This window comes from Xiphias gladius, chromosome 22, assembly GCF_016859285.1.
Source record: "Xiphias gladius isolate SHS-SW01 ecotype Sanya breed wild chromosome 22, ASM1685928v1, whole genome shotgun sequence".
Taxonomy (NCBI): domain Eukaryota; kingdom Metazoa; phylum Chordata; class Actinopteri; order Istiophoriformes; family Xiphiidae; genus Xiphias; species Xiphias gladius.
The window spans coordinates 22382639-22408971 of NC_053421.1; the positions used below are offsets into that span (position 1 = coordinate 22382639).

At 40.1% G+C, this 26333-nt stretch overlaps 1 protein-coding gene across 1 annotated transcript in view; it reads right to left on the minus strand.

Annotated features, from left to right (window-relative positions):
- Nucleotides 1–23055, minus strand: part of myom3 (myomesin 3) — a 61058-nt gene extending 38003 nt beyond the window's left edge. Inside the window, exons 1-8 of the mRNA XM_040117973.1 lie at nt 23007–23055; nt 20507–20633; nt 14343–14447; nt 9614–9767; nt 6574–6731; nt 5268–5360; nt 4754–4842; nt 1918–1962 (exon numbers count right to left, since the gene is read on the minus strand). Of these exons, the coding sequence (XP_039973907.1) occupies nt 1918–1962; nt 4754–4842; nt 5268–5360; nt 6574–6731; nt 9614–9767; nt 14343–14447; nt 20507–20613 (751 nt within the window). The 5' untranslated portion in view covers nt 20614–20633; nt 23007–23055. The remainder of the gene's footprint in view (nt 1–1917; nt 1963–4753; nt 4843–5267; nt 5361–6573; nt 6732–9613; nt 9768–14342; nt 14448–20506; nt 20634–23006) is intronic.
- Between the last annotated feature and the right edge of the window lie 3278 nt (nt 23056–26333).

Here is a 26333-nt window from a genome sequence, read left to right on the forward strand (position 1 = left end):
ATGTTGGAAAATACGATATACTCCATACAAGGCAATCAATTGTCAGTTACATGAAAAATAGAAGCATGCAATTCTTCTGCACATTTTTGCAGCAAGAATGCGCTGATGCCGTTACAAGCCGATAGAGCTTCATTCAAAATGATTGCCATTTATTTTTTAAGTGTGTGGGGGATGTATTGGCAGCCACCGACACAGCACTTTTGCAGAAGCATCAGTGTAGCTGTCAAATGTGGGTGTCCACTCAATGGATGACTCCAAAGGTTAAACCAACAAAATAAACAGTAAAATGAAAAAGCCATTCTGGCATAAGAAAGCATAAGGTTACTGCATATTTATTTGTCCTAACCAGATGTATGTAGGTTGTCCTCCCCAGTTATACAACACCTCTCTTTATGATGGAATGCAGCACCACAAACTGTGGCCTCTGATTTGATCAGACTTTAATGGGACACGGCTTTGCAAAGGAATCCCATAGGGAAAGCGACAAAAGTGGTCAGACAACCAGACTAACAATGCACAGATCTCTACTTTAATCCAATTATGTAAGCTACTAATTTAAAATGATTAAAAAATAAATAATTTAAAGGTTCACCTTTGTTTTTACTTCCAAATACCAGTAAGTGGTTTAAGATTATTTGGTTCAATGAGGGACTTCAAAATATTGTCTGACTGCTTGTTTGTTTCCCTGTTGTACAGAAGTCGCTTGCAGAGCTTCTGCTTGCCCACATCTAAGCAATGAAGTTGGTGAGTAAACTACAAAGATAAGACCCAAGTTGTAAATAATCTCTCAAAAGAATACATTTTGTCATTGCTTTCCCAACAATCAACACTCGCTTTTTTTGATCTGGTGCCGCTACATCACTTCACATCACTTAGTGCCCTACAAAATGGATACGAACTTCACAATACTGATTCATATGGCACTGCAGTGGTTAAGGTTTGGTCGGGTTTGGGCACAAACATTTCTTCTGTTACTAACTGTGGTGAGGCGGCTTCCTTAAACAAGACATTTGATTAAGGTCAGCGAAGGAACTTGGTTTGGTGTCAAAATTGCTTGGTTCAAGTTAGGGAGCAGCCACAGTCATGGTTAGGAGAAAAACTACTTGGTTAGAATATTGTGTTCAGCGTCGGAAGAAATCAGTGTTGACTGCCGATAGGAGATGGGATGCGAACGGCCATCTCCCCTGTCAAAGTCTCGTGCTTTGCATCCACCCCTGAGATTTTGGGCACTGTGACAACATCACACTTCTTCCACCTTTGTCTCTGACAGACAACAGTCATAACTCACATGGCCACTAGAGGTCCTTGTCAGGTAAACTTAATCAATGGCCATTTTAGTGCGTGCAAACGACCAGTGATGTTGGTCTGGTGAAAACAGTGCCTTAATTCTAAGGTGAACAGCAGCATAGCTCCCATAGAGCCATGAAGGGCAGGCCTGATCAGATACTGAGCAAGTTCTGGCTAAAAATGTCCCGATCCTTACACATGGTGGAGGATAATCTAGGCCAAAGAGTGCCACTGCCAGTACGAGATGCTCCACAGCTTGGAGCAAAACAGAATAAATCCCCTGCTGTCCCTGGAATGAAATATACATGACTATCATGTCTGCTCATTTGGAAGCAAGTCTCTTTATCCCTATAGCAACTATCCTCTGTCTTACTTACATTCGCACATCCACGGACACGGACACCCACACAGAAACAAACTCCCGTGACAAACAAACACCGTCAACACATTGCTCCCTTTGAATCTATCCGTATCTATCTTTATGAGGTGCAGCATGCACGGCAGTGCAGAGTGTTGTGTCACAGTCTTCAAAGCCACCCAGCCCACCCCCGTTTACTGGTGGAGGGAGGACCTTCAAAGGGTGGCAGAGAAAATGAAAGGGGACAATTTTCATTAGGCTGTGATACTTACCGGGGGTCTGCCAGCAATCTGAACCAGCCACGGCTCCATGATAAGCTGAATTGCGGAGCGGCAGAGCATGACAAATTGGAGAAAGGCAGGGAGGGTCAGAGATGGAGACAAAAAAAAGAGAGAGATTTTGTGAAATTGGAGGAGAAAGAGATGGAGGGAGACAGCAGAAGAATCAAACCAGGCGATGCCACATTTATGCAAGTCACATCTAATACTCCCTTTAACCTATTTTTAACAACCAAAAAAGCCTGTGAAATATAGATGGCAAGGAGAAGCCATGAAGTGTCTTATTAAAGCCCTGACCATCCAACTGATCTACTACATTAGGGAACTTTACTGCCAGGCACCATGCGCTTTCAAGAAAGGGTGGGTCATTTAACAGATGCAAAGGGAAAAAAAAGACATTATTATTATTATGAATGTTTCTGCTGAAGAGCTGTGAGGCCAAGATGCTCAATGTAGATGGTATTAGTCACACTACACCCACTGTCCTCATTGTAATTCATTATGCATGAGTGCTGCAACGGGATCTGTTTTTCTGATCATTTTAGTCTGGTTATGATTCTCATCCAAACATCGCATTTATGTAAAAACAAGGATTGTGGGGGCAGAAAGCTAAGAGAAAATAGCATCCAGACTAGAAATTGTCACCTTTGGTCTTTCTTAAAAAAGAAAATGTATCTGACTTCAGCAATGACAAGACTGGAGGCATTAGGAAGATGGAGGAATGTGATCACATTTGGCCAAGACAGTGTCAGCACCCTGTGGGCATTAATGTCTGACTGTGCCACTGCAAGATGAAGTGAAAAATTGAAATGCTCATTTTGTAGACTGACCGATATTGGATTTTTGAAGGCATTACTGGTATTGATATTTGAAAGTTTAAAAATCTGATGACAATATTTCAGCTGATGCTCACGTCTCAAACATAAATGCATACAATAACATGAAACACTTTTGATCAAGATCCTTTAAATTTGATTACGAGATTTGAAAATTGAGACCAATTTATGTTCTGAGCTGACTGTTTGGAGTGAAAAATAAACTTGTCAGTGCCCTCTGATGGACAGACTGTCTATTTCCAACACCATTTCTAAATGATCTCAAACATATTTCTTTATTGAAACTTCTTTTGACTGACTGACATATTGACAAGTAGCCTATGCCGTTCTTATATATTTTAAATATATAGGAATCTTTCATTTTCAAAAAATTAATATCCCCACTAGTTTACACTTTCTTGCAACCAAATTTTGATTCTGTATAGTAGTTCTATCACATCTATAAGTTATGTGGTCCTGCATAAAAAACAGAATGCCACAAATCTTGTTAAATAGACCTTTGGAGCTGAAAAACCCCAACAAGATATTCAGACTGTACATTTTCCCAAGAAAGATTATTTTAATTTCATTTAAACCTTTTTATGGAAAAGTGCTGATATTCATCACAGAGAAATAAAAAATTTAAAGACATAGGAGATATTTCTCCTTTCTGGCGGAAAATATAGCCTGGAGGCATGTCCATGGCAAATAAATATCCATGAACACGCTTGGAAATCAGACAAAAGGCACTCCTTTTACCTCCAGAACTTGCCTGAGAATCATCACGTTTCTTAAGTTTTTTTCGGTATCAAAGTGATTCACTGATAGTTGTCTACACATCTAATGGCACGTAGCAAACAGGAACTGCTAGTATCGTATTCGGCGTATTTAATTTTCCAAAATGTTACCAAATATAAACTAAACAAAGGGGCTCAAGTTGTAGCCCACGGTGTATGTTTAACAAATTAAGTCCATGATAACATTATAGGCCTACTTCCTGTTTCCTGTAGAAGTTTACATCTGTTCATATAAGAGAAGACTTTTAAGGTTTAAATCACTGATGGACAAAAAAGCCTCTGCTGAGTCAAAATTAAAAATTGGGCTACCTTCATGACGACTCGGTTACTTTTCGTCAGCCAAAATCTGGCAACAGTGGTGGACAATAAACTCTACTTCACTGAGTCAGATGTCGAGGCACCTGTCGAAACGGCTCGGGCCGAAGGGAGTGGATGAAGTCGGGAAAATCAGCCGGGTAGCTGACCCCCCCGCCCCCGTTTACCTCCCGAAGCTAACACTTAAGCGGCTAATTAATGGTGAACACATGCAGACTGCTAACCGCGGGCCTCCTTTCCCACAGGCCTCCCTGTGCCAGTTCAGACCATGCACATGTTTTATTGACAGCGTGTCCCAAACTACAAAAGTTAAAACCGCTCACTTGCGATGGAATTAGGACAGAGACTTGTTGGCATATACTGCATACCCACTTGACCATTATATGATTATAAAATATGGCTAATACTTAACTAACTCCTAAGAGCTTCAGCTTAAATCTAGTTTTGCTTCCCCCCGTCTTGGCAGTTTTATGAAATATGATTTCTTTTTTTTTTGAAAAGGAAGAAGATATTCATAAGGCCTTTTAACGTGCAACATAAGCTATTAAAACAAATTTAGCTGAATTGTCTGTTTATGCTTGGATTTTTATCAAGCCTATATGGGGGTGGCGTCATCAGTATAGATAGTAGTGAGCAGTGTGTCGAGTTCCAGTGGACCAGTTTTGTCTGGACAAAATCCTGTGGTGTAAATGCTGTTTGGCCTCTTGTCCCGTTGCTCTTCAGATGATTTTCTTTTACTGATATCTCACCTTTAGTGTTTCAGTGTCCCATCACCACTTTAATGTACAAAACTGAACTCTAGTATTTCGGTCCTTGGAAGGAGTAGTATTGTGACTGGTCTTTGTGTGATTACTTCTAGTTATCCAGCAAGGTGGAGCTGATACGAAACAAGAAACTACTCACAGTTCACCACAAGTGTTGCAAAGGTCATAGCTTCACCCAGGGGACTCTTGGCTACCACTTTATACTCGCCGGCATCATCAGGAGAGCACCTTTTGTAGAGGATATAGCATGTTACATATTTGTATGGCAAAGTATAAAGCGGTTGAAGTTGTAGCTGAAAGAAGGATGTTTCTGTAGTGTTACAAAGCTGGGGCCCTCAGTGCCTATTTGTCTAGCGCCAACCTCCTTCGCTGTGTTGTTTTAGCTGTTAAATTACCACAAAGATACAACATGATGGATAAAACAAAGATACAAAGCAGCACCAGCATTTAGTTCTCAGTCTGACAGCCACATTTTATCTAATAACAACATGATTCCCTAACCTTACCCACAGGCTTCTTAAGTGTATTTTATTCTTTTCTCAGTTTTTTTCATTGGCAAGGCTGTGCTATCCCACCATTTTATACACACACATTATGCAGTTTCCTGCACAGAGATTTTCAGCCTTAATCAGGGAGTTGAGCTAGTGACCTACCTTCTGATCTCCAGTGAGTTAAGACCAAATTTTTGTTGAAGACTGTAATTCCACGGCTGGTCAGACAGTCTCAGTGGCACACCATCTTTATACCTGAGGTAAGAAGTTTAAAAAAAAAAAAAAGACTGAAGTGCGTTAAAAGTTTTTTTTTCTGTTTTTTTTCTTATTTGAACATCAAAGTAAAAGTGAACAACAGGCTACACATGGGGGGTTCATGCGCTTGCCCACCTTATGCACGTTTTTCACATATCAAATGTTAGTTTGGCTGATTCTATAATAGCCAGAGGGGGCCTTTGATCTCTCATTCTGCCTAGTGCGGGGCATTGTTAAGGGCAGCCTTTTGCTGCTCATTGAGCTTGATGGGTCCCATATGGAATGGTGAAACCCACGAGCTGCAGGTTATCTGGATCTCAGCTTAGCTTCACGAATACTGAGCACGCACAGTCTTTTCATCAGCTAGTCTCTCAGCAGCTCAAGTATCAAGGTCGACAGTTTGGCACGTTGCCTGAATTAAAACTGGTTGATATATATGGAGGTCGATTATTCAAGGCGGGGTACAGAACTGTAATGTCATGACTCTTGTTTTTTCTGCAAGCAGCGCATGCACTTTGAGTCTGTCTTTATATTCAGCTACTTGCATATACAGGTGTATAACCTAACCTACCTCCTTACCTCTCAAAATATGAGAAATTCAGCAATATGTCACTGCAGTATGGATGAGTCGTGAATTAATGATACAACATAGGGCTGCAAATATGGACTATTTACATTATTGGTAAATTTTATTGTGTTTTATACATTATAATGATTCATTGTTTGTCTATAAAAGGTTAGAAAATAGTGAAATAATGTCAGTTACAATTCCCCATGGTCAAGAGCGGCATCTTCCGACAGTCCGAAACCCAGATATGTTCAGTTTGCAATAAAACAGAGAAAAGCAGCAAATGATCACAATCAAGAAGCTAAAACCAGAATGTTTATTATTTTTTTCTTAGTAAATTACTTATCGAATTTGTTGTTGATTGATTAATTTTTTGTTGATCGACTGATGAATCAGCTGATTGTTTCTGCTCTAATACAGTGTTAAAGTAAGCGATATCGGGAATGCACATTATTATACACCATGTATAATTGTTCCCTGAAAGTATTAACCTTTTTCTGCTCTAACCCGCCCCAGCCAAGCGAGAGACTAAATTAAAATGACTCAACTCTGTAGTACGACCCCAGCAGTAGAATCTAATAGAAATGTCTTGAAAAGGATTCACAGGTCAAATTGATGTAATGCTGCAGAGGCCTAAGTTCTCACCATGTGATCTTCGGGGGTGGACAGCCCTGGACGGTACAGGAGAGTTTGACTGTCATGCCCTCCCAGACAGTGTGCGCCCTGAGAGGGATTGGAAAGTCTGGCACCTTCTGACTCAGACGCTCCAGGTACTTCATGTAGGCAGATGCCTTCTTTTCTGCCTGGAGCATAGATACAGTCAAGGCTGGAAGTATTTGGACAATGACATTTTTTTCAATTAAAAAAATTTTTTTTTTTATTCTTCAGACTCGATGCTTCAGTACATTCAATTTGAAATAAAATAATGGATACTACATTGAAGTGCCAAGTCTGAGCATTAATTTGAGTAGGTTTACATCAATATAGAAAGAACTGTGTGGGTGACAAAGTAAAGGAAAAACCAACATAAACTGTGTTAGTAAGGTGTTGGGCCACCATGAGTCTCCGGAACAGCTTCAGTGCAGCTTGGCAATGATTCTGCAAGTTTCTGGAACTATACTAGAGGGTATACTAGAGGGTAACACCATTCCCTCTAAGGGGACAAGTGGACCCTATCCATGCCAGCAATATGTCCCCCCGCAGCCACTGGATCCCCTCTCTTTCCCATAGAACCAAATGCAGTTGTCACTTCAGACACAGTCAAGCACCCGTCTGTATATCCCTTTAAAAAAATATTGCCCAAATTTTAGGGGTTCAAAAGTAACTGAAAAGATACACATGAATTAAAACAAAATCATCATATTTTAATGTTTTGTGGAAAATCCTTAGCAGTCAATGACTTCCTAAAGCTTTGACCCACAGACATCAGCAGACCATTTTTTATTTTCCCTGGTGGTGCTCCCCCAGATGCTTTCCACTGTTGTGGGATCTCCCTGCCTTTAGTCTGGTTCTTCACCAAGTGGACTGCTGCTCGATTAGACTTCGATCAGGTGACTGACTTGATGACTTGGCTTTGGCCATATGTCTAGGATCGTTGTCCTTCTGAATGATGAAATGTCGTCCAATGAGTTAAATGTATTTGACGTCCTTTTGCCTCTGTCAGCAATGAAATCATCAAATGCCAGTGTGCCAGTTCTATTGGCAGCCATACATGCCGCAGCCCAAGAAACATTTAGTAGCCAAGTCTCCAGTTACTTTTGATCCCCTAAAATCTGCGTGCTACGTGTTAAAAGGGCTATATCTCCCACACAGTTCTTTTTATATTGATTTAAACCCACTCAAATTAAAGCTGAGACCTGGCCCTTCAATGCAGTATCCATTATTTTATTTCAAATTGAATCTGAAGAACAAAAATGTGTACCTGTCCAAATACTTATGGTCTAGACTGTAGATCCAGGAAAGACAAAGTTTATAAATTATAGTTTGTGCAGATGAAAGAGATAAAAGATGAAAAGAAACATACTGATAAATATTTTCTGCATCTTTTTAAGTTAAGTTTATTTTCTGAAGGAAGCATTTGTGTGCTTCACAAGTCATTAAAAAAGAATAAGAGAAACAAATAAACTAAGGAAACACAAAAAATAAATATAATCTGTAAATGACCTGAATAATCTGATGGTGGTTATGCACTGGAGAAACATTCCAGTAAACAAGAAGTAATATACATATATTTAACTACCATCTGCAAAAAAACATTAATATTTTTTATCTATGATACATCACAGTTGATTAAACTAGGTCATTAAAGTGACCTTGTTTTTCATGCTGTATTTAAAAAAAAAAAATCCACTCTACACCTTATTGTGGAGATTTTGCTGATTATTGGTCATCTCGTCAGTGAAGAAAGTGTTCAGGAGCCCAAGATGTCTTATGCTGAAAATATTTATTGAAGCTTGGCCAAGGAGAATGGAGTAATTATCAGTACGAGTTTATGTGCGTGATGGCGTCTCCGTTCTAAAACTGGGTCCCCTGTGCTCAGTCTTTTAACCCCTACAGATTATGTCGCAAATACTTTACGCCCAGAAATGGTCAAACCCAATGCCTCTACAGTATGTGGAGTTAGTCACTTGGTTGGCTATTCTGTAAACCGGGAATTTTTTTACCCATGTTAGTTCAGATCACGTTTCATGTAGCCTTCATTACGATGTCAGCGCATCCTGGTCTGGGGCCACCGTTTTCTGGCTATGCCCATGGATTCGAGCAGACACCAACCTGTGGCATCTAGGGAGGCAAAAACAGCCATCTCCTGTGACCTTGGCTACTACAGCAACGCTGCTTCACTTTCATCAGAATGGCTGTTTTCCCCCAAATAACCTCAGACAGCTGCCCAGCGTCTCAAGGAGAGAAGACGGTGTGCCTTTCAGAAAGATTTACTGCTGTTTTGCTTGAGACCTCAAGGCCCTTGCTTGACCTGTTTAACCCAATAGAAAATTCCCTGACACAGCTTATCTCAAAGAAACTGCAGACACTCGCTCTGTATGTATTTCATTCAGTGCGTGTACATGAATTAAGAAGGCAGATATCTAGATTACGCAGTGTGGTGTTGTTTACTGAAGAGTCAAAATAACAAACCTTGAAGATTGGAGTATAAGGAAAGTCTTCATCACGTGTATATGAATAACTTAACTTGTTAAAAATTGGAATTGTTAATGCCAGATAGTTTAAATAGTTTTATTTACCAAACAGGATGGAATTAGCCCACAAAGTACCAGTTAGCTCACATATGAAAAACCAGACACAATAATCAGAGAGAACGGAAGCTAATAAAATTTAATTACATGGGCACTGCGAATGGTTTACTTGGTAAAACATGACGTAGCACTTTCTTCAACCAAAAGAGTTAGTGGTTCGGTTCTCACACTGAAAGAGCTAGGCACTAATTGTGCAAAATGCAGGTTTTATATAATTTCAAATCAGTGATTCTCAACTATATATCAGTGAGAGCTAAGATTCTCCAAATGTTCATTCCAATAATTATTCTCTACTGCTGCAATGAAACCTGCTAACTCTTAAACCTTGATGTTGCATGGTTGAGAACTTAATCAACAAGGTTGAGAATATTGTTCACTACTGTGTTGACAAAAATGAATACAAGGTGTTGCTGAGACCAAAACGTGACTTGTACCTGTTTGCGAAGGGCCATTTTGTCAATTCGGGTCCGCAACACATGCTGGTTCCTGATCACATCTAGCTCCACTTTCTCAGCCTCGTTTCCAAACAGGGTCCACTTATCTCTGTGATACTCTTCATCTTCAGCCAGAGTTTCCTCCAGGATTTCCCTGGTGGAACACAGCACAAAGTATTTAATATATTAAGGACTACTGTTTTTCTCTGTTTGTGCTATTCTACATACTTGTTTCAGCTAATAAGGATGGTGGATACAGACAGGTGCAGAATGGGTGACTGGTGCAGACATACATGACTTTACAGCAATGCAGATGTCACCAAAATACCAATTCATAAATAATATTATTGAACAATTGTAGTAGGTTTTCTAATGTCCACATTTGAAGGTTTTTCTGCTGCAAAAAATATTTTGAACCAAGGCCAGACAGGAAGTAATTAGCTTCATTTGAAAATTTTGAGTAGGCTGTCACAACAACCCATTCCTCCATCAGAGGAGGTGACAAGAGCAGAGACAGCAATTCAGACAAAGGTTTGAACATGGTTTGTAACAACAGCAGTTGAGCTTTGAGAGAAACAAAAACAGCAATTTTACATTTTTTTTTTCTTTTCTTTTTTCTTCTATGGCACCTAAACATTTCACTCTCTCCCGTTCTATTTACAGACAAATGCTACTTTTTATGATATTTGGCAGTTTGTTGTTTAAAAGGCTCAGTGATGAGGTTGGCAGTTTGCTATGTGTCGTTTCACCTGAGTCTCATCCTCACACACAATCAAAGGTTTTGAGAAGTTGTTTTTCTATGAGTGGCATATCAAGCCTCGCTGCCACTACTGATGTGCTGCTGGTACTCTCAAGTCTCTCACACGATGATGTGCACCACCAAAGGAACCCTTCGGGTGCGGACAGTACAAAGCAATGCTGTGTGACATCCTTGACTTCCCTTTCATCAAGTTGGCTGGTTCTGATGGTATCTCTCTTTGTCTGGGCAGCAAGGTGGCATAGTGAGTAGGGTAGCTGGACTGAGTTTCAAGCTTGTTTTTGCATCCTCGCTATATAGAAGCAATTAAGCTACACACTCCCTACCTGCCCAACAGCTGCTGAACCTGCACTCTGAGCGTTGTAAACGCCGTTAAACAAAACCAGAAGTCCCTTGCAGACGTCAGTGAAACCCTATGGTAGTCTATAATATATACACACGTTTACAGGATATTGTAGCTGTGAATATATCCACATGTACGTGGAATCACTCATTGTCCTGTGTACATGCTTCTCATCTATATGCACGGAAGTATACGCACTCCAACACACACGGTTATGAATTTTGCCTGACTTTTAAATGCAGCTTTTTAATACTCTTCTCTCTCATCGCCTGAGGGGTGTGTATCCTGAACCGTCTTTTGATTGACAGTCCCCAGGGCTTAATTATTTGAACACTTACTTCACACGCACATTGCCACAACAAACAGAGAGACAGAATCTTAAATATTCACAAACACTTCTCTGAGCTTTGATGGCCACTAGAGCATGAATGGCTCTACAAATGCTTGTGATAATTCAATGAAATGCAAAAACAGCATGAATAAATATGCAAATAAAAATGCGCATGCATAGATGCATATACAGACAAGTGTGAACCCACACTCGCTGTTTCTCCGAGGCACCCAGAAACACAGTTTTGACTTTTTCTGCCATGGGTGTGCAAGTGTCTGCCTGTCAGTGTTTTTAATCTCTGTGGGCTCAGAGATTTCAAGCCTTGAGCGAATGAACCCCTTGAACACATCAAGTCAGTGGGTATGAAAGGGTTTATGGCTTAATTATTGCTCCAAATGGAAATTTTAATATTGCTTGTTATTGCGAAAAACAGCAAACCCCTCCTGCCAAGAAAAACCATCCATGAGTCAGCTGCACAATTTACGTTACCCCTCAGCTGCATAATTTATATGTTACCCCTTACTAGGAGGAAAAGAAAGTGGAGAAACCATTATGTGAATCAGATAGTAATGTGCAATTGGAGCCACCAATGCTAGTTCGCAAAGATCTAGCAGATTCATTTCCACATAAATCAAAACAAATGTCTTGCCCCCCCCAACTTGCAACACTCAGGGCTTCCAGAAATAGCGTGCCAATCCTCGAGAGCTTTCAACTTCATCCTTCCGTCCTTCCTCTCTTATCCTGGAAGGACTCAGTCGTCTTCTGCATCACTAGGTTTTCAGCCTAAAATATCCATCCAGACCATATTCCTCTCAGCACTTCTGAGGGGGATAAGCTTTTAGAATTAATGGCAAGCATGTGAGCGTAGGGGATAGACGGTCGATGAGATGGAGGGTTGTGGTGGTGGCATGGGAGAGGGCACCTAATGAGATGCCACTTTGGCAGGGTCACATCACTGTAGCTGAGGCTCATTACTGTCGGATGTGTTTTGTCTTTCAAGAGGGTGTGATTTCACCCTCAATGACTTCCCCCCTTTTCACTCTACCTCCTTGGCAACTCTATCTTCTATTATTGCTCATCTTCTCCATCAATTTTCATTGTGACCTCTGTCCATCCATCTATTTACTGTTGGCAGCCACTTGCCAAGCCAAAGGTTCCTTTCATTGCTTGAAGAAGGATATAGCTGTGCTATTTTTAGCATTGATGAAGAAGTCAGTCAGACATATACACTAGAGATGTCAAATCCTTTCTGACACAACGAGAGTCTAAATCTGTATGAACTGGAGAACAGCAAAGAGGCTGCCGCTAATCCTCCAAATGTGAAAGGGGTATTGAGTCCCAGCACAGATACTATGTGACCCAGACAGGACAAAGTGCCCCTACAGTAGAAAAGGGATTTTGGTAAAGCAAATTATGTTACAAGAGGCTTCCTGTTCTCTGCAACCTAAACCCCCCTGTTTTGGGACTTGTTTTTAGATTATGACATCCTCTCCATGACAGCTGAGAAGTAATCCTGCCCTGGCAACATGATCCTAAGACACTTAGAAAGTAAAAGATGGCTCATACATGTCAACAGCAAAATCCTCTCAGATTCTGATTCATAATAAGTTAGACTTTCTGTACTGGCAGCAAATTAAGTACAGCCACCAGCCACATGCTGACTTCTTTCTTGTGTCTGGTAATTTTTTAAAATTGACCTCTTCCTTTTGTGGGTAATAACAGATAACCCACGTGTCATGAATTATCAAATCATTTTGAGAGTCCTACCTTAAGGAACGCTTATGGTTGATGGTTGTGATTTAGGATTGAGTGTCTTTACAACTTTCTTCCAAGGTTGCAACTACTGATCATTTTCATAATCAGTTAATCTACTTATATTTTTTGATTAATCATTAATCAGTTGGTCTATAAAACTTACTCACTAAACTCACTCTTAACTAGAGCCCAAGGTGATGTCTTTAAATTACTTTATTTTTTAATGTCTAACCAACAGTCCAAATCCCAAAGATATTCAATTTACTGTAATGTAAGACCAAAAAAGCAGCAAATCTTAACATTTGAAAAACTAGCACCAGAAAATGTGTGGCATATTTCCTTGAAGAAGGATTGCTTGACTACTTGATTGATTAACTAATATTTCAGCTGTACTTTCTGCCAGTAGGATGTGAGGTACCTTCCTCCTCTCCATCAATACAAATGAACAAGGCTCTACTATATGCTGCTCAGTTGAATGGTTATGGCTTATCGGCTTGATGACATCCTTGAGACAGCAAATGATGGGGCAAGTCCCAAGCTGGCCTCTTACAGACAGTGGAGAGTGAAGAAAGAGCTCTGATTTCTGTTTTTGATTGAGACTCTGTTGGCATAAAAACTCTTCTGCGGTCAATGACTTGCAGGGAAAAGCACCAGTGAAACTTGACCCACTTGTCTGTCTCAAGTAAAGTGGAGAGAGAGGATGTGGTGTTAGTGATTACTGATCATTACTGAGAACGGATGGAGGAGATTTGACTTTGCCCTGTGCTGTCATTGAATTGTTGTGAACCTCTGCTACTAAAAGTTAAAAAAAAAAAGTTTTAATTATATGAACTGGTTCTGCTGTATTACTCAAGTTGCCAGCTGGGAGGCAGGTTGGGTCCATGGATTCATGCTGTTGATGCAAAGTTCTGACCCGACCACCTGCATGCAGCAAAAATCCAGATAAATCAGACCGGGCTACGTTTTTCCAGTCGTTGAGCCTGTGCCAACTGCAGCCTCAGATTTCTGTTCTTTGCTGACAGGAGAGGAACCCTACCTGGTCTTCTAGTGTTGTAGCCCATCTGCCTCAAGGTTTGACATGTTGTGCATCTTGAGAAGCACAACATGTGCTCATTATCTGAGTTCCTTTCTGTCAGCCATTCTGTTAGTTCGAAATAGTCTGGCCATTCTCCTCTGACCTCTTGGTCAACAACGTGTTTCCGTCTGCAGTACTGCCGCTCACTGGATGCTTTCTGTATTTCGCACCATTCCGAGTCAACTCGAGAGACTGTTGTGTGTGAAAATCCCAGGAGATCAGCAGTTTCAAAAGCACTCAAACCAGCCCATCTGGCACCAACAACAATGCCACGGTCAAAGTCGCTGAGATCACGTTTCCCCATTCTGATGTTTGAACGTTAACTGATTCCTGACCTGTATCTGCATTATTTTATGCATTGGACTGCTGCCACATGATTGGCTGACTGGATAAGTGTAAGTGATAAGGTGTACAGGTGTTCCTACTAAAGTGCTCGGTGAGTGTATTTGGCTGGATCTTGTGCCTCACCATGTCCGGTGGCGGGGGAAGTTGTCCATGTCCAGGATCTCCTTGACGGACATCAGGTCACCGGGGATGATGGGATAGAAATCAGAGTAGGAGGCTTCCTCATCACTGTTACATCCAGAGAACATTGGGGAAAAATAGAAGAGAGCCTGATTAACACAAAATATCTTGCATATCATCAAATGACACAGGTGAATGATTAAAAAAATGGATATCTTCCCTTGCCATCCTTCACAGTTATTAATCCCGTTGATGGAGAGATTGAGTGTTCATATTAGCATGCCTATTCGTCTTGTCATGGTTTATGGAACATTATCCAATCTCAAGTTCATCAGACCACTATTCTCCTCTGCCGCTAGAAAGCAGCAGTGATTCTGCTATTCTCTATCTAAACAGCAGAGGAGGCCATACATCAGAGAGAGCTCCGGTAATGCAGACAAACAATACACATGAGGTTTCATTTATTCACAAACTCCAGGGATCAAGTTTAAAGCTGGCAACTCCTGTATCCAGACAGAATATGGCTTTAATGGCTATTCTCCTCTTCCCGTTTGGAAGAACTAGCAAGATAAACAATGACAAACCAAAAATCAAACAAAACAACATAAACTGCAAAGAAGTGAGAGTCCATGAAAAGCAAATGCTCTTTGAAATACGATGTCAGTATTGTTTGTTGCACTAATACCCTCTGTCAAGCTGTGCAGCTCAGGAGTAAGCGACCAAGTGTGGTTCATTGTGTGGCACAGCAGATTTGTCACTGCTCAGTATAAACACACTACCGTGTTGTCTAAAATATTACAATAGGATTATAGATTCAGATTCAGCTCATACTCAAACAAAAATGCAAAATGCTGTACTTTTTTTTTTTTTTTTTTTTCTTGTGAGGATGTTTTGTAATTTCAGCCATCATCCTTAGACAAAAAGAGCATTAAGGGCAAGATATCAGTTATCAGTGCCTGCTACAGTTTTGTGTTACACAGTTGCTGGGTATATACTGTGCTTATAGTCTCTGCAGTTTTTCTACAAGCAGTGCATAGTGCAATGTTTTAACAGCCTTTACTAAACTCTAGCCCAAGCATTTGTCTGTTAATTCTACGAGTTGCCTCCCACGTGTAGGGTGCTAATCTATCCAACCTGCTTTATCAAAAGAGTGTGAAATGTTATGACCATAATCAGCTGCTTCTGCTCTATCAGTTCCCTTTTTACTGACTGGTGTACAAACACACGGGCTATTGTCTACAGGGAGCTTATATAATCAGGAGGAACAGGGGCTGCTAATGTGAGCGCAGGCAAATGGTGATGGTGTGGTGTTTATGAGCCAAAGCGTTTTCGATCTAATTCAATAGGTTGTTTGTGGTACAATGGCAATCGTAACTATTATGGCATCATAGCATGCGACCAGCTGAAATGTGCAAGACACAATCCACAATGTGTCTGCGTCCACTGGTGGTAGAGCGGGTTCGAGTTGTCGTCATTGGACAGTGACAAAAGTGATTCTAAATCAAAAACAGTGGCAGTTGCTGTCTCGTTCTCTTTACAATTTAAGTAGTAATTTCATCATAGGCACTTAGTCATGCAGACACACATGCACATACACACACAGACACACAGACAGTAGGCACACATTTGTAAACCTACAGTAAAGCAAAAGCACCAACTATAAACTGAACTGACCTTTTCTTTGTGTAGCCTTTATAAACAGGAGAGAGAGAGGGGTATTTGTTATTATGGACAAGGTCACTTGAGGCAATGGCGTTGAAAGGCCTTTTTGTAACAGGAGAAGCATTAATTTTCGCTCCCCTTTTATCCACAGACGACTAATGTGCTTTTAACAAGAGTAATTACAACCTCAGTGGTGCCATATTTTAAGTTTGAATGCTTTACTTGTTTTTCTAGAGTTATTAGATCTATATTTACAGTATGCTTTTGCCTAATGTTGAAGTCTAGTACGTTACAATACAACACAGCTCGTTTTGTAAAGGAGCTGTGTTGAGCTTTGGTCCTATTCTTGTTCCGTTTGTGGGCCAGAACTGTTTATTTACCCAGGTGTTTGTTAAGCAGCCCAACCATCATTGCTGCTACCATCTAGCAGCAGGCATTATTTTTAAAAATCCGTCTGAAAAAAAGGCAAAGCAAATGGTCATTACTTCTCATTTTCTTTTGTTTGTAAGCAGGGGAATTTCCCCATTTCACAACACTCAGTGGACAACTTCTGCTTTTGCTGACTTATTTTTTTTTTCCCCTCTGACTTTGTTTAGGTTCCCTTTGAGTGTGCGCTGAGAGGCTTTGGCCGTTGAATAATGCCCTGCAGAGCCTGCAGCTGGGCAGTATTGCTCAAGTGCAGCCCACAGATATACACACACAGGGACAGAAACACTCATGGCATGCATATAAACAGGAACATGCAAACGGGAGGTGCATGTTCCTGTTTATATGCATGCCGTGGAGGTTGTGCATTTACGTGTTTTATAAAGAACAGGCTTCCTCAAAATATAAACTTGGTGTAACTAGCAGGAGGAAATAAAAAAAAAAAAAAAGGGGAACCCTCTGAGAGGTACTGGATGATCTTCCCTCAATGTTGTATGCATGTCAACAACTTGTACTAACAGAAATCCTATACCTGTGAGCTATTGTACAAACAAGAAAATTGGATTCCAAAACAGTTGTAGGCTAAACTGTTCTGTTATTTAGTAGTTTTGTTTGCTAAACCTACCCAGAGGCCACTCTTTTTAGTCTAACATGGAAGTGTGCTTCCACTGAGGACTGCTCTAAGTATACATTTCATAATGCACCTGTTCTCTCTCTTGCTTTTTTTTTTTTTTTTTTATAAAAAAAAAAGAGACATGACCACTAAGATCAACTGAACAAAGGTTGCTAGAGTAATTGCTTATTTTCATTGTCCCTAAGGAGAAAAAATGGCTCCAGTTCCCTTCATTCTTTGATGGAGATTGCAGAACCCACAAGTTAGCCTAATTTGATTAAAAAAAAAAAACTACAGCAAGGGGCCGGTGAAAAAGAAGACCAGAAGTGATTCATATTAGATCACACTAGAATCATCTGGGAGCAATGGTGTGCCTGCTGTGCGATTTATATATATATTTTTTTCTTGTCTTCTGCCTCACTGCAACTGGACAGGCCTACTGTATGTGAGTGAGTATGTGCAAGTGTGAGAAAACACCCAAATGTCCGAATAGTGTAGTAGAGTAGACTACTCTTACATACTTTTAAGTTATGGGTCTGACTTACTCAAGCATTTGAAATCATGCAACATGAGAAAAAAAACAGAATATAAATGTGTTTCCATCCAAAAAGTCAAAATATTGCAAAAAAGTTTTTCCGAATGGCTGTAGTTTACCGTATGTATGTGCTGTATATTTCCCATCCTTTGGTCCTATTCTTGTTCTTGAAGTGGTCACACACACTGTCTCACACAGCTTTTTCATGCTGTTCCGCCAGATGAGACGACAGAGGACCTCTTTTTCTTGGTCTCAGAGGTCGTGCTCATGTGTCCTACAAGCACAGTCCTGGAGTATGATCAGGGCTTTGGCGAATAAATCATAACGTACATGAAGCACGTGCCTTCCACTGAAGCTTCCACTTCTGAGAGACAAAATACTTCAGCTGACGAAAACATCACATTTGTGTGGACCAACGAGGAGACTGTAAAGTTCCTCAAATTAATACATGTAACAAACATAAATGCAATATTTCCATGATGTTTTCCACACCATTATTGTTCGTTTAAGATTTAACTAGCCCTTGTAATAATGACATCTTGTTGTGCGTCTCTACTAGAAAACTGGTTAGCTGGTTGTGCGCCAGTTTTCTGGAAATTAATTTAAAATGTGATCTAAATTTCTATGGAACTTTGACAACACAGTCTCAACTCAAGGCCCTTTCAGTAGCTGTTCTGGAGCTTTCAATCATTTCACCCGATCTTCTTTAGCAGATTGACCGGTTGTCATGGATTTGTAGATGTTAAAATTTCCATTTTTTTTCCTGAGCACTTTAAGGACTTCTCATTCGTGTTGGCTTATAAATTCAGATTTTGAAGTTCATTCTTGAACTTCAGATTGTTTTGTCAACTGCTGTTTCCAAGGTCAGGAACGGTCTTTGAACTTTAGCTATAGACAACATGGACAAGAAACTACTCAGGAAGTACTCAGGAAAAATCCAGAACACAGTGGAGCCATTTAATGTATACACTGGCATGCAAAAGTAAACTAATGCTTATTTTAATTTGACAGGTCATTGTTTTAAAGCTTATTTTGAGAGCTACTGTGGCTTAAAATGTTTGCGTTAGTGCAGTCCCATTTGCTGCTGTTTGCATTTGTCTGCCAAACCACTGGTTGACTGGAACGAGCCCTGGTTACCAGTCTTGACATTTCAACTAATATCCACTATGGATACACTACCAACCGCAAAGTAATTATTAAATATTATTATTGCGTACGAATGTGCATATGTGTCTTCCAACCCTTCCAACCCTGAAACATGCTGAAAGCTCCTGTGGTACAATGTCAGAGTGAACTATTAAAGGGAGAGACTGATTAAATAATCAGTACCAATACTACAACATTGAGTTATTGAGAAACACTGTGTGCTTGATGTGGCCTGATGTGGTTTGTGATTGTAATTGTGTGCTTGTGCTCAGAATAACTAACCTGCCATATGTTTCTCTTTTAATAAAGAGCCTACTTAATGTCATCCGTCAAATGAAAAAACAAACCAGCTGTGATCGATCAGGACAGCTTTGCATACATTATGCAACAATGTACTACTCAAATTTATCTCCTTTGTTATTAATATAACTATACATCTAGGGTAGGATCTGAATCAAGGACGATGTTCTCTGACGGTAAAATGTAGGTTTATTGCAAAACAACCTCAGTCTTAACAAGTAATTTAATCTATTAGCCAGTCCTAAATTATGTTTTTTTTAAATAAATGAAGAATTCTACCTATGGTGTGAGATAATTTAACCTGGTTCAAATATTAATCAGCTTGTTTCATAAAGTTTGTAGCCTAAAGTGTCTTTTTCCAAATACCAGAGCAGTGATCTGCCTTATTTTGTCTCATTTCAAGATAATAATTTCTGAAAAAGGCCTGAAACACAAGATACTGCACAGAAGTAAAACTGAATTATCTCAACACATTAGCACGAATTTTCTCGGTTTTACTACAATCAGGGTTAAGGGCTGAATATGAGACTTTCAGTTGTCAAGATCACCATAATTTTTTTTAGTCTTGTAAAATTACAGGTGAAACCTCTGACGTGGCTGCTGAATAATACTGATCATACAGTTTATTTTTATTCAGGAAACACAGAAGCAGTGTTGTACCAAAGGTGAAGGGACTGTGTATGTCATCATAACGCTTGCTTTATATTACCAAACCAGGAGAAATACTCTATGGCTTTGGTGGTAAAAATAAATGAGCCAATGTCTTGTCCTCCCCAACAAACACTTTTCATGTGTCACTGACTGTTGTGCTTGGTCACTGACTACAGTAAATCCGTCTACAGTAAATCCTCTAAACTGCAGGTATAATTAGAAGCCCACATTTTGAATTTTAAGACATAATGCGATAGTCTGTATTTTTCTTATTGTCAACCAATCCCATGAAAAGACATAGGCCAGCGACAGCCACACTTCTCGACTTCAACTTACATGTCCGCGGCACTCAGACCCAAAACCCATTTGTTCCTATTGAGGATGTTAAAAGCAGGAAAAAAAAGCCTAGGTAATTTCCTAAAACACAAAGACACTGCAGTTTTTCAGCAAATATTATTCAAACAGCAGTAAATTTTCTGTTTTCAGCAGTGGATTTGGTGCACTAATGAGCATATACAGCAACAGGACAAGTGTATGTGGGAGTGACTCAAAATAAAGTACAGTGCTTATATTTATCGTAATGAAGGAAGACACCACCCTGTGCAATGGTGTGGCTCACTGATGTTTCTAATAGTTTTGTACGAGAATGGAGCCCTTTGGCTTTGAGGAAAACTTATATTTGGCTACAAAGGCAATACTTGTTAGTAGGATTATAGATATTGATTATAGTACAGCATTATTGTTGCTGGGAAGAATAGTTTGGGTTTTTTTTTTTATTTAGAAAAATCTCAAAAATACATTCCCCTGCTACTATGTCAGGAGTCATGTTTGCACCTGGAAGTGAAAGTCTTCTTCCTGATCTGGGAGGACAGTTGCATGCTGTGAGACATCTGGGATGACTGCTCCCCTTGCTCTCGCTTCATCACCGTCCTGGTTTCCATGGTAACCCCTCAACCGGCACCTGTGGAAGGAGGGGAAGCAAAGAGCGGAGGATGCAGAGGTATGCAGGAGGCAGTGTGATGCAGAGACAATGGGAGTCAGCCTGACAATAAAGGCACTGTGGCCTTGGCCAGAAGCATAACTGCATTGTCTTTGTAAGCAGTTAATGGACACTCATATCCGGAGCAACTCAAAGCTGATGATGGATGCAGATGAGTTGCCAAAATAATGGCCACTTTATGCTGAAGACACTTAATCCTTGGCAAGAGGCAAACTATTTATTTTGCGCTTTATATTCAGAACAGACTCTAGAGATACATTTCTAGTTTCTTTGCTCAGTTGAGGTGGCTAAGTAATGACTGTTTCATATCGTCGGGGTGCAGAATTGTAAAAACGGCCTCCAGCCTCATCTCCAGAGAATTATAATTGAGCCAAAGGGTGTGCTAAGTGTATGCAAAATGTTAACTGCACCATTTAGCTCTCTGATAAATTAGTGCTATATAAAGGGACACCAATCTTCCGATATCTTAAAGTGTCTTGGGACTAGCAACCAAAGTGTATGTAAAGACAGAGTAGGGTGCCATTAATAACGTAATGTTTCTCAATCAATATCAGCAGCAATTACATTCTCAATCAAAAGAAAATAGTGGATCAAACTTATGTCAGCCTCCTGATTTCCATTTTCAAACAAGCGCCAGCAAACCTACCATAAGTGGGTTTTGATCCAAAATGTTACTCATGCACTTTAGAGATGAAAAACTGGTGTCTGTTTTAAAATGTTGACTATTGAATTTCAGAGGCAGCCTTTAATTATATAGCTATTTTTGAAAAGCTTTCAGAAAATACTGACCTTTCGAAGTAACTAGGGCTACGACTAGCGATTATCTCCATTATTGATCTGCTGATTATCTTCTCAAATAATCAATTAATTGGTTGTTCTATGAATCATCAGAAAACAGTAAAAATTGCAGTACCATTTTCCTATATCCCATGTTGATGTCTGGTTTGCCTGCCAAAAAGTCCAAAACTCAAAGATAGTCAGTTTACTATCATGGAACACCAGCGAATATTTGCATTTTAGATGCTGCAATCAGTAATCAGTATCAGTTTGGTTTGAAAAATGACTTTTAATTATCAGAATTGTTGCTGAATCTGAATTTCTGAGCTTTTGATGAATTGACTAATCATCTCAGCTTTAATAGTAACCCACAATGTGATTTTCTTTTATGTCAGCAGTCGTATTTTTTGCCCTGAAGTCCTCTGTTTTCACATTCAAGATGTCTCTCAGCTATTTTGATATGAAATACCTCAAGTCATATAAACTACTTTGTGTGTCAGTGTATTTATTTATTTTTTCATTGGAGCCCAGTGTGGATTTAGTTGTTGGTGTGGAGAAAAAGCATGTGTCAATCCTACGTTAAATGAATCACCCCTTTGTGGGCCACTGAGGTACTAATAATTCATCAGATGAGGTCCGCCATGCTGCTGCCTGCACCCTGCCCATCATTAATCATGCGGCTGCTCCGGGGAAGCAAATGCTAAATGTGCCCAACAAACAGAATCAGGTCTGGTCTGAGTGATAGCTTCATTCGCCCACTCCCAATAGCAACCACCCTGGTTAGCGTTATTTCTTCTCATCTCCTTCAGTTACATTGCTGAAAACAGCAGTGTATAAGCTAACACGCTAGCGCGCCATCTGATTCCCCTGTTGCTTTTTTTTTTTTTTTTTTTTGTGACTCACTGGTGGGCAAGCGGAGAGGTTTGTTTGAACACTGTTAATGGATGGTTGACCTCTGGCACATTAAAACTGATCAGTCTCCACGGTTAAGCCAGATCCTGGGCCCCTGGAGGGAGTGGAGCAAAAACAAAGCGGTGCTCTTTTTTACACACAGTTCAGCTTGCAGTCTCTGGAGTGAAATGAGAGCTCTGTCTCCTGGTCTCTGATATTTAAAACAAAAACAACAAAACAAAAACTGTATCAACAGAGAAGAAAGGAGAGAAATTATTTACTATCCTACTCACTGAAGTGGAAAACATTGTCTGAACATGACATGGGCTTCCTTTATGTCATCCCCAGAGAGTAATTAAAAGCTACATCCACTGAAGCCATCAAAAGACGAGACCATTAAGAAGTTAAGCTAGCTGGAGATACAACAAGAGGAAAGAAGCTCTCTGAGAATACAAAGACAGACTAATAATTAACAGTGTTATGTAGATTTACTGTATTGGCACAGTTTGTGCATTTTATCCAGGCTTAGTGCTGTAGTTTTATGTCATTGAGGGTTATCTCATTCTTTAATGCCTCAGTACCCTGTAACCGATGAAAGGCAACACAAAGCTGTATCCCATTTGTGCTGGATCTATATGAAGGCTGAGTAAAGCAAATCCCACTCACGCTTTCTGTAGCGAAACAACTGAAGTCCTCTGCGTGTCAAAGATCTGTTGGACGGAAATATCCCACTTCCTTTTCTGTCTGTCTGTCTCTCTCTCCCCTTGAAGATATTGTTCAGTCTCACCTCTCTGTGTTACCTGTCACTATCTGTCTGTCTGCGTCTACCTCACTCTCTCTATGTCTGTCTTGATGAAGTGGTGAAGTTGACCCTGAACACAAAGTGTCCTTCAGTGCCAAAGTATTTGGACAACACAATGCTCTCTCATTCTTAAGTTGGTAAATATAGACCAATGACACCTCCCCTGTACACACCCATACCCCCCTCACACACACACACACACACACACACACACACACACACACACACACACACACACACACACACACACACACACACACACACACACGCAATCAACTTTACACCACACTTGCTCCTACATGGATACACAAAACCACCACAGGTGCACATACAGGCACAGATCATTGCCATCAGCCAGATCAATTTACAGACAGCTCCATGGACAAGCAGCTAAGAGATAACACAATAGCTCCCTGTATAGTAAGAGAAGCAGGACCCAATGAGCCGAGAAGCTGAAAGGAGCAGCTGGAAGAATAACGGTGGCTGCGGTGGAGCTACAAATGTCTGCTCAATAACTGTCACTAAAAGAAAATACATATTAATTTCAGCCGACCTGGGTACAAATGTTAAAAAATTAAAGGCTGGCAAGTGATAAACGGGAAGTCAGAGGAGACAGAGGGCTGAAGGAGAGAAGGAAAGATGCCGAGAGAAAAGAAGAATGGGAGGAACAGGGCGTCAGAATGGGAAAAAAAAGGAGAGGAGCAAGTCAGCTGTTGACTTGACTTAGACTTAGAGTGAGACTTGAACCGTCTGGTTCTTCCTCATTAAAAATCTGACCTTCGAAACTTTTTAAAAGGCAAGAGGTTAATAATAGTGGAGGCAACACCTGAGACTGCCTTCACTCTGCTTCCTTTTCTTTTTTCATTGTCACCAACTTTCACTGCCCTCCCACCTTTTCTGTCATTTCTATTTGGCTCTTCCATGCAACATAATCCCTTCCTAATGCTGTATTTGGTATATATACATTGGTACATGAGCTATCTATAGTCATGCTGATTTGAGCCACGCTGGCAGCGTGTTGGTCGGTCTACCACTTTTGACTTAAACATCTCAGCAACTATTGGATGGATTGTGATGCAATTTTCCACAGATTCTTGATCCCCAGAGTATGACTCTATCTCGCTTTGGTGATTCACCAATTTTTACTGTAGCACCACGATGTTGAATTGTGGTTTTGAGTGAACTGTCTGAACATCTATTGAATGGATTGTTGGATTTTCATGAGATTTGTTACAGAAATTTATATTCCCCTTAGGATGAATTCTGATAACTTTGGTCATTCCCAGACTTTTCCTCTAATACCACCATCAGGTAGAACTTTTAATTTATCCAGTACTTTGGTTTTGACCAGATACCTGCAAAATTAATCAACGATCCCTTCAGGCTCAGCCGTATTTTGTGTTTAGCGCTAATTAATGATAGTGTCCTAACGCACTAAACTAAGATGGTGAACAAGGTAAACATTACACCTGCTCAACATCAGCATGTTAGCATTGTCATTGTGAGCATGTTAGCATGCTGACATTAGCATTTAGCTCAAAGCACCAAAGTAACCGAGTACAGCCTTAATAAGTCACTTGTTTACATTTTGTGTAAAATCCACATATAATGCTGCTGTTTTTATATAATCTAATGTACTTTACACTGCTGCTTAATGACTGTACATTGGCTCAAGGTATGGTATAGTGTTTCCTGGACCAGTATTGGTTTCAGTAGTAGCTGTACTGATTTTGACTGAAACTGTTCTTTTCACCTTCACCTTTTGTGCATTTTCCTTGTTCTCGCTTCCCATCTCCTTTTACAGTGATCTTTAATTCGTTCCTGGAAGTTGTCCTCTTTTCTGTCTCATTAAACAAGGAACTCAGTCTGGCAGAGTTCATTTGAACCGCGTGTGTTTGGCTGATAATCTATTTAGTCCCTCTGGAAAAGTGTTGCTTTTATTTTCACTGCGAACAAAAACTTGAAGGAAGTCCACTTTTCTATTATCATATAATTATCATTGCTGTTCTGGTTGTATCATTTTGTGTGTGTGTGTGTTTGCTGAAAATTTTCTTTTTTTTTTTCTTTTCTAAATTCTTTCTCTCTCTGCAAGTTATTTTTAAAGAAGCCCACATTTCTATTACAATGGCTGGTAATTGTTTTCACCTTGTGTGTGTGTGTGTGTGTGTGTGTGTGTGTGTGTAAGGGTGTGTGTGTAAGGAAGGGTGTGTCTGTCACATCATGGCAAAGTGACTGGAGACACCTACTGTGGTGGGAACTTCCACAGAGGTGGTTTTTATTACGTTGGCAGGTGTTTATACAGTTAGGTCCATAAATGTTTGGACAGTGACACAATTTTTGTAATTTTGCCTCCGTATACCACCACAATGGATTTGAAACAAACGAATCAAGATGAGATTGAAGTGTAAACTTTCAGCTTTAATTCAAGGGGTTTGACAAAGATAATGCATTAAACGTTTAGGAATTACAGCTATTTTTATACATAGTCCCCCATTTTCAGAGGATCAAAAGCATTTAGACAAACCAACATAATTATAAATATAAGGATTATTTTAAAAGTTGTCTTTTGAGCCAGTGCATTAATTCTTTTTAAGAATGAACCACATTGTTGATTTGGCCACTGCTAAAGTTTCTGGCAACTGTCTGACAGGTTTGTTTTGTTTCTTAAGCCTAATGATGGCCTCCTTCATTTGCATTGACATCTCTTTGAACTGCATATTGAGAGTTCCCATTAACGGCTACCAAATGCAAATTCAAGACCTGGAATCAACTCCAGACCTTTTTTCTGCTTAATTTGCCATGAAATAAAGAGGGAACAGGCCACACCTGGCCATGAACCTGAACAATTGTCAATAATCCATTTACTTTACCTTTATCTTGATGGCTTCGTTTCAAATCCATTGTTGTGGTGTACAGAAGCAAAATTCCGAAAGTTGTGTCACTGTAGAAATGCTTATGGATCTAACTGTATATCTGTCCGTCTACAGTCACAAAACTTTACTAGTGTGTAATGGAAATCTAAATGAAGGCCCAGTTCGAAGACCCATGAGTTGGACTCATGGGTCGGAACGTCAACATCTTCACGGCCGTCGCGGCTGATGTGATCCCACTGCAAGATGGTCTCCGGTTATCTGTCGTGGTTGCTGTTTGTGTGTTTGTGTGTCCAGAGGTGCTGACTGACAGGGACTAAA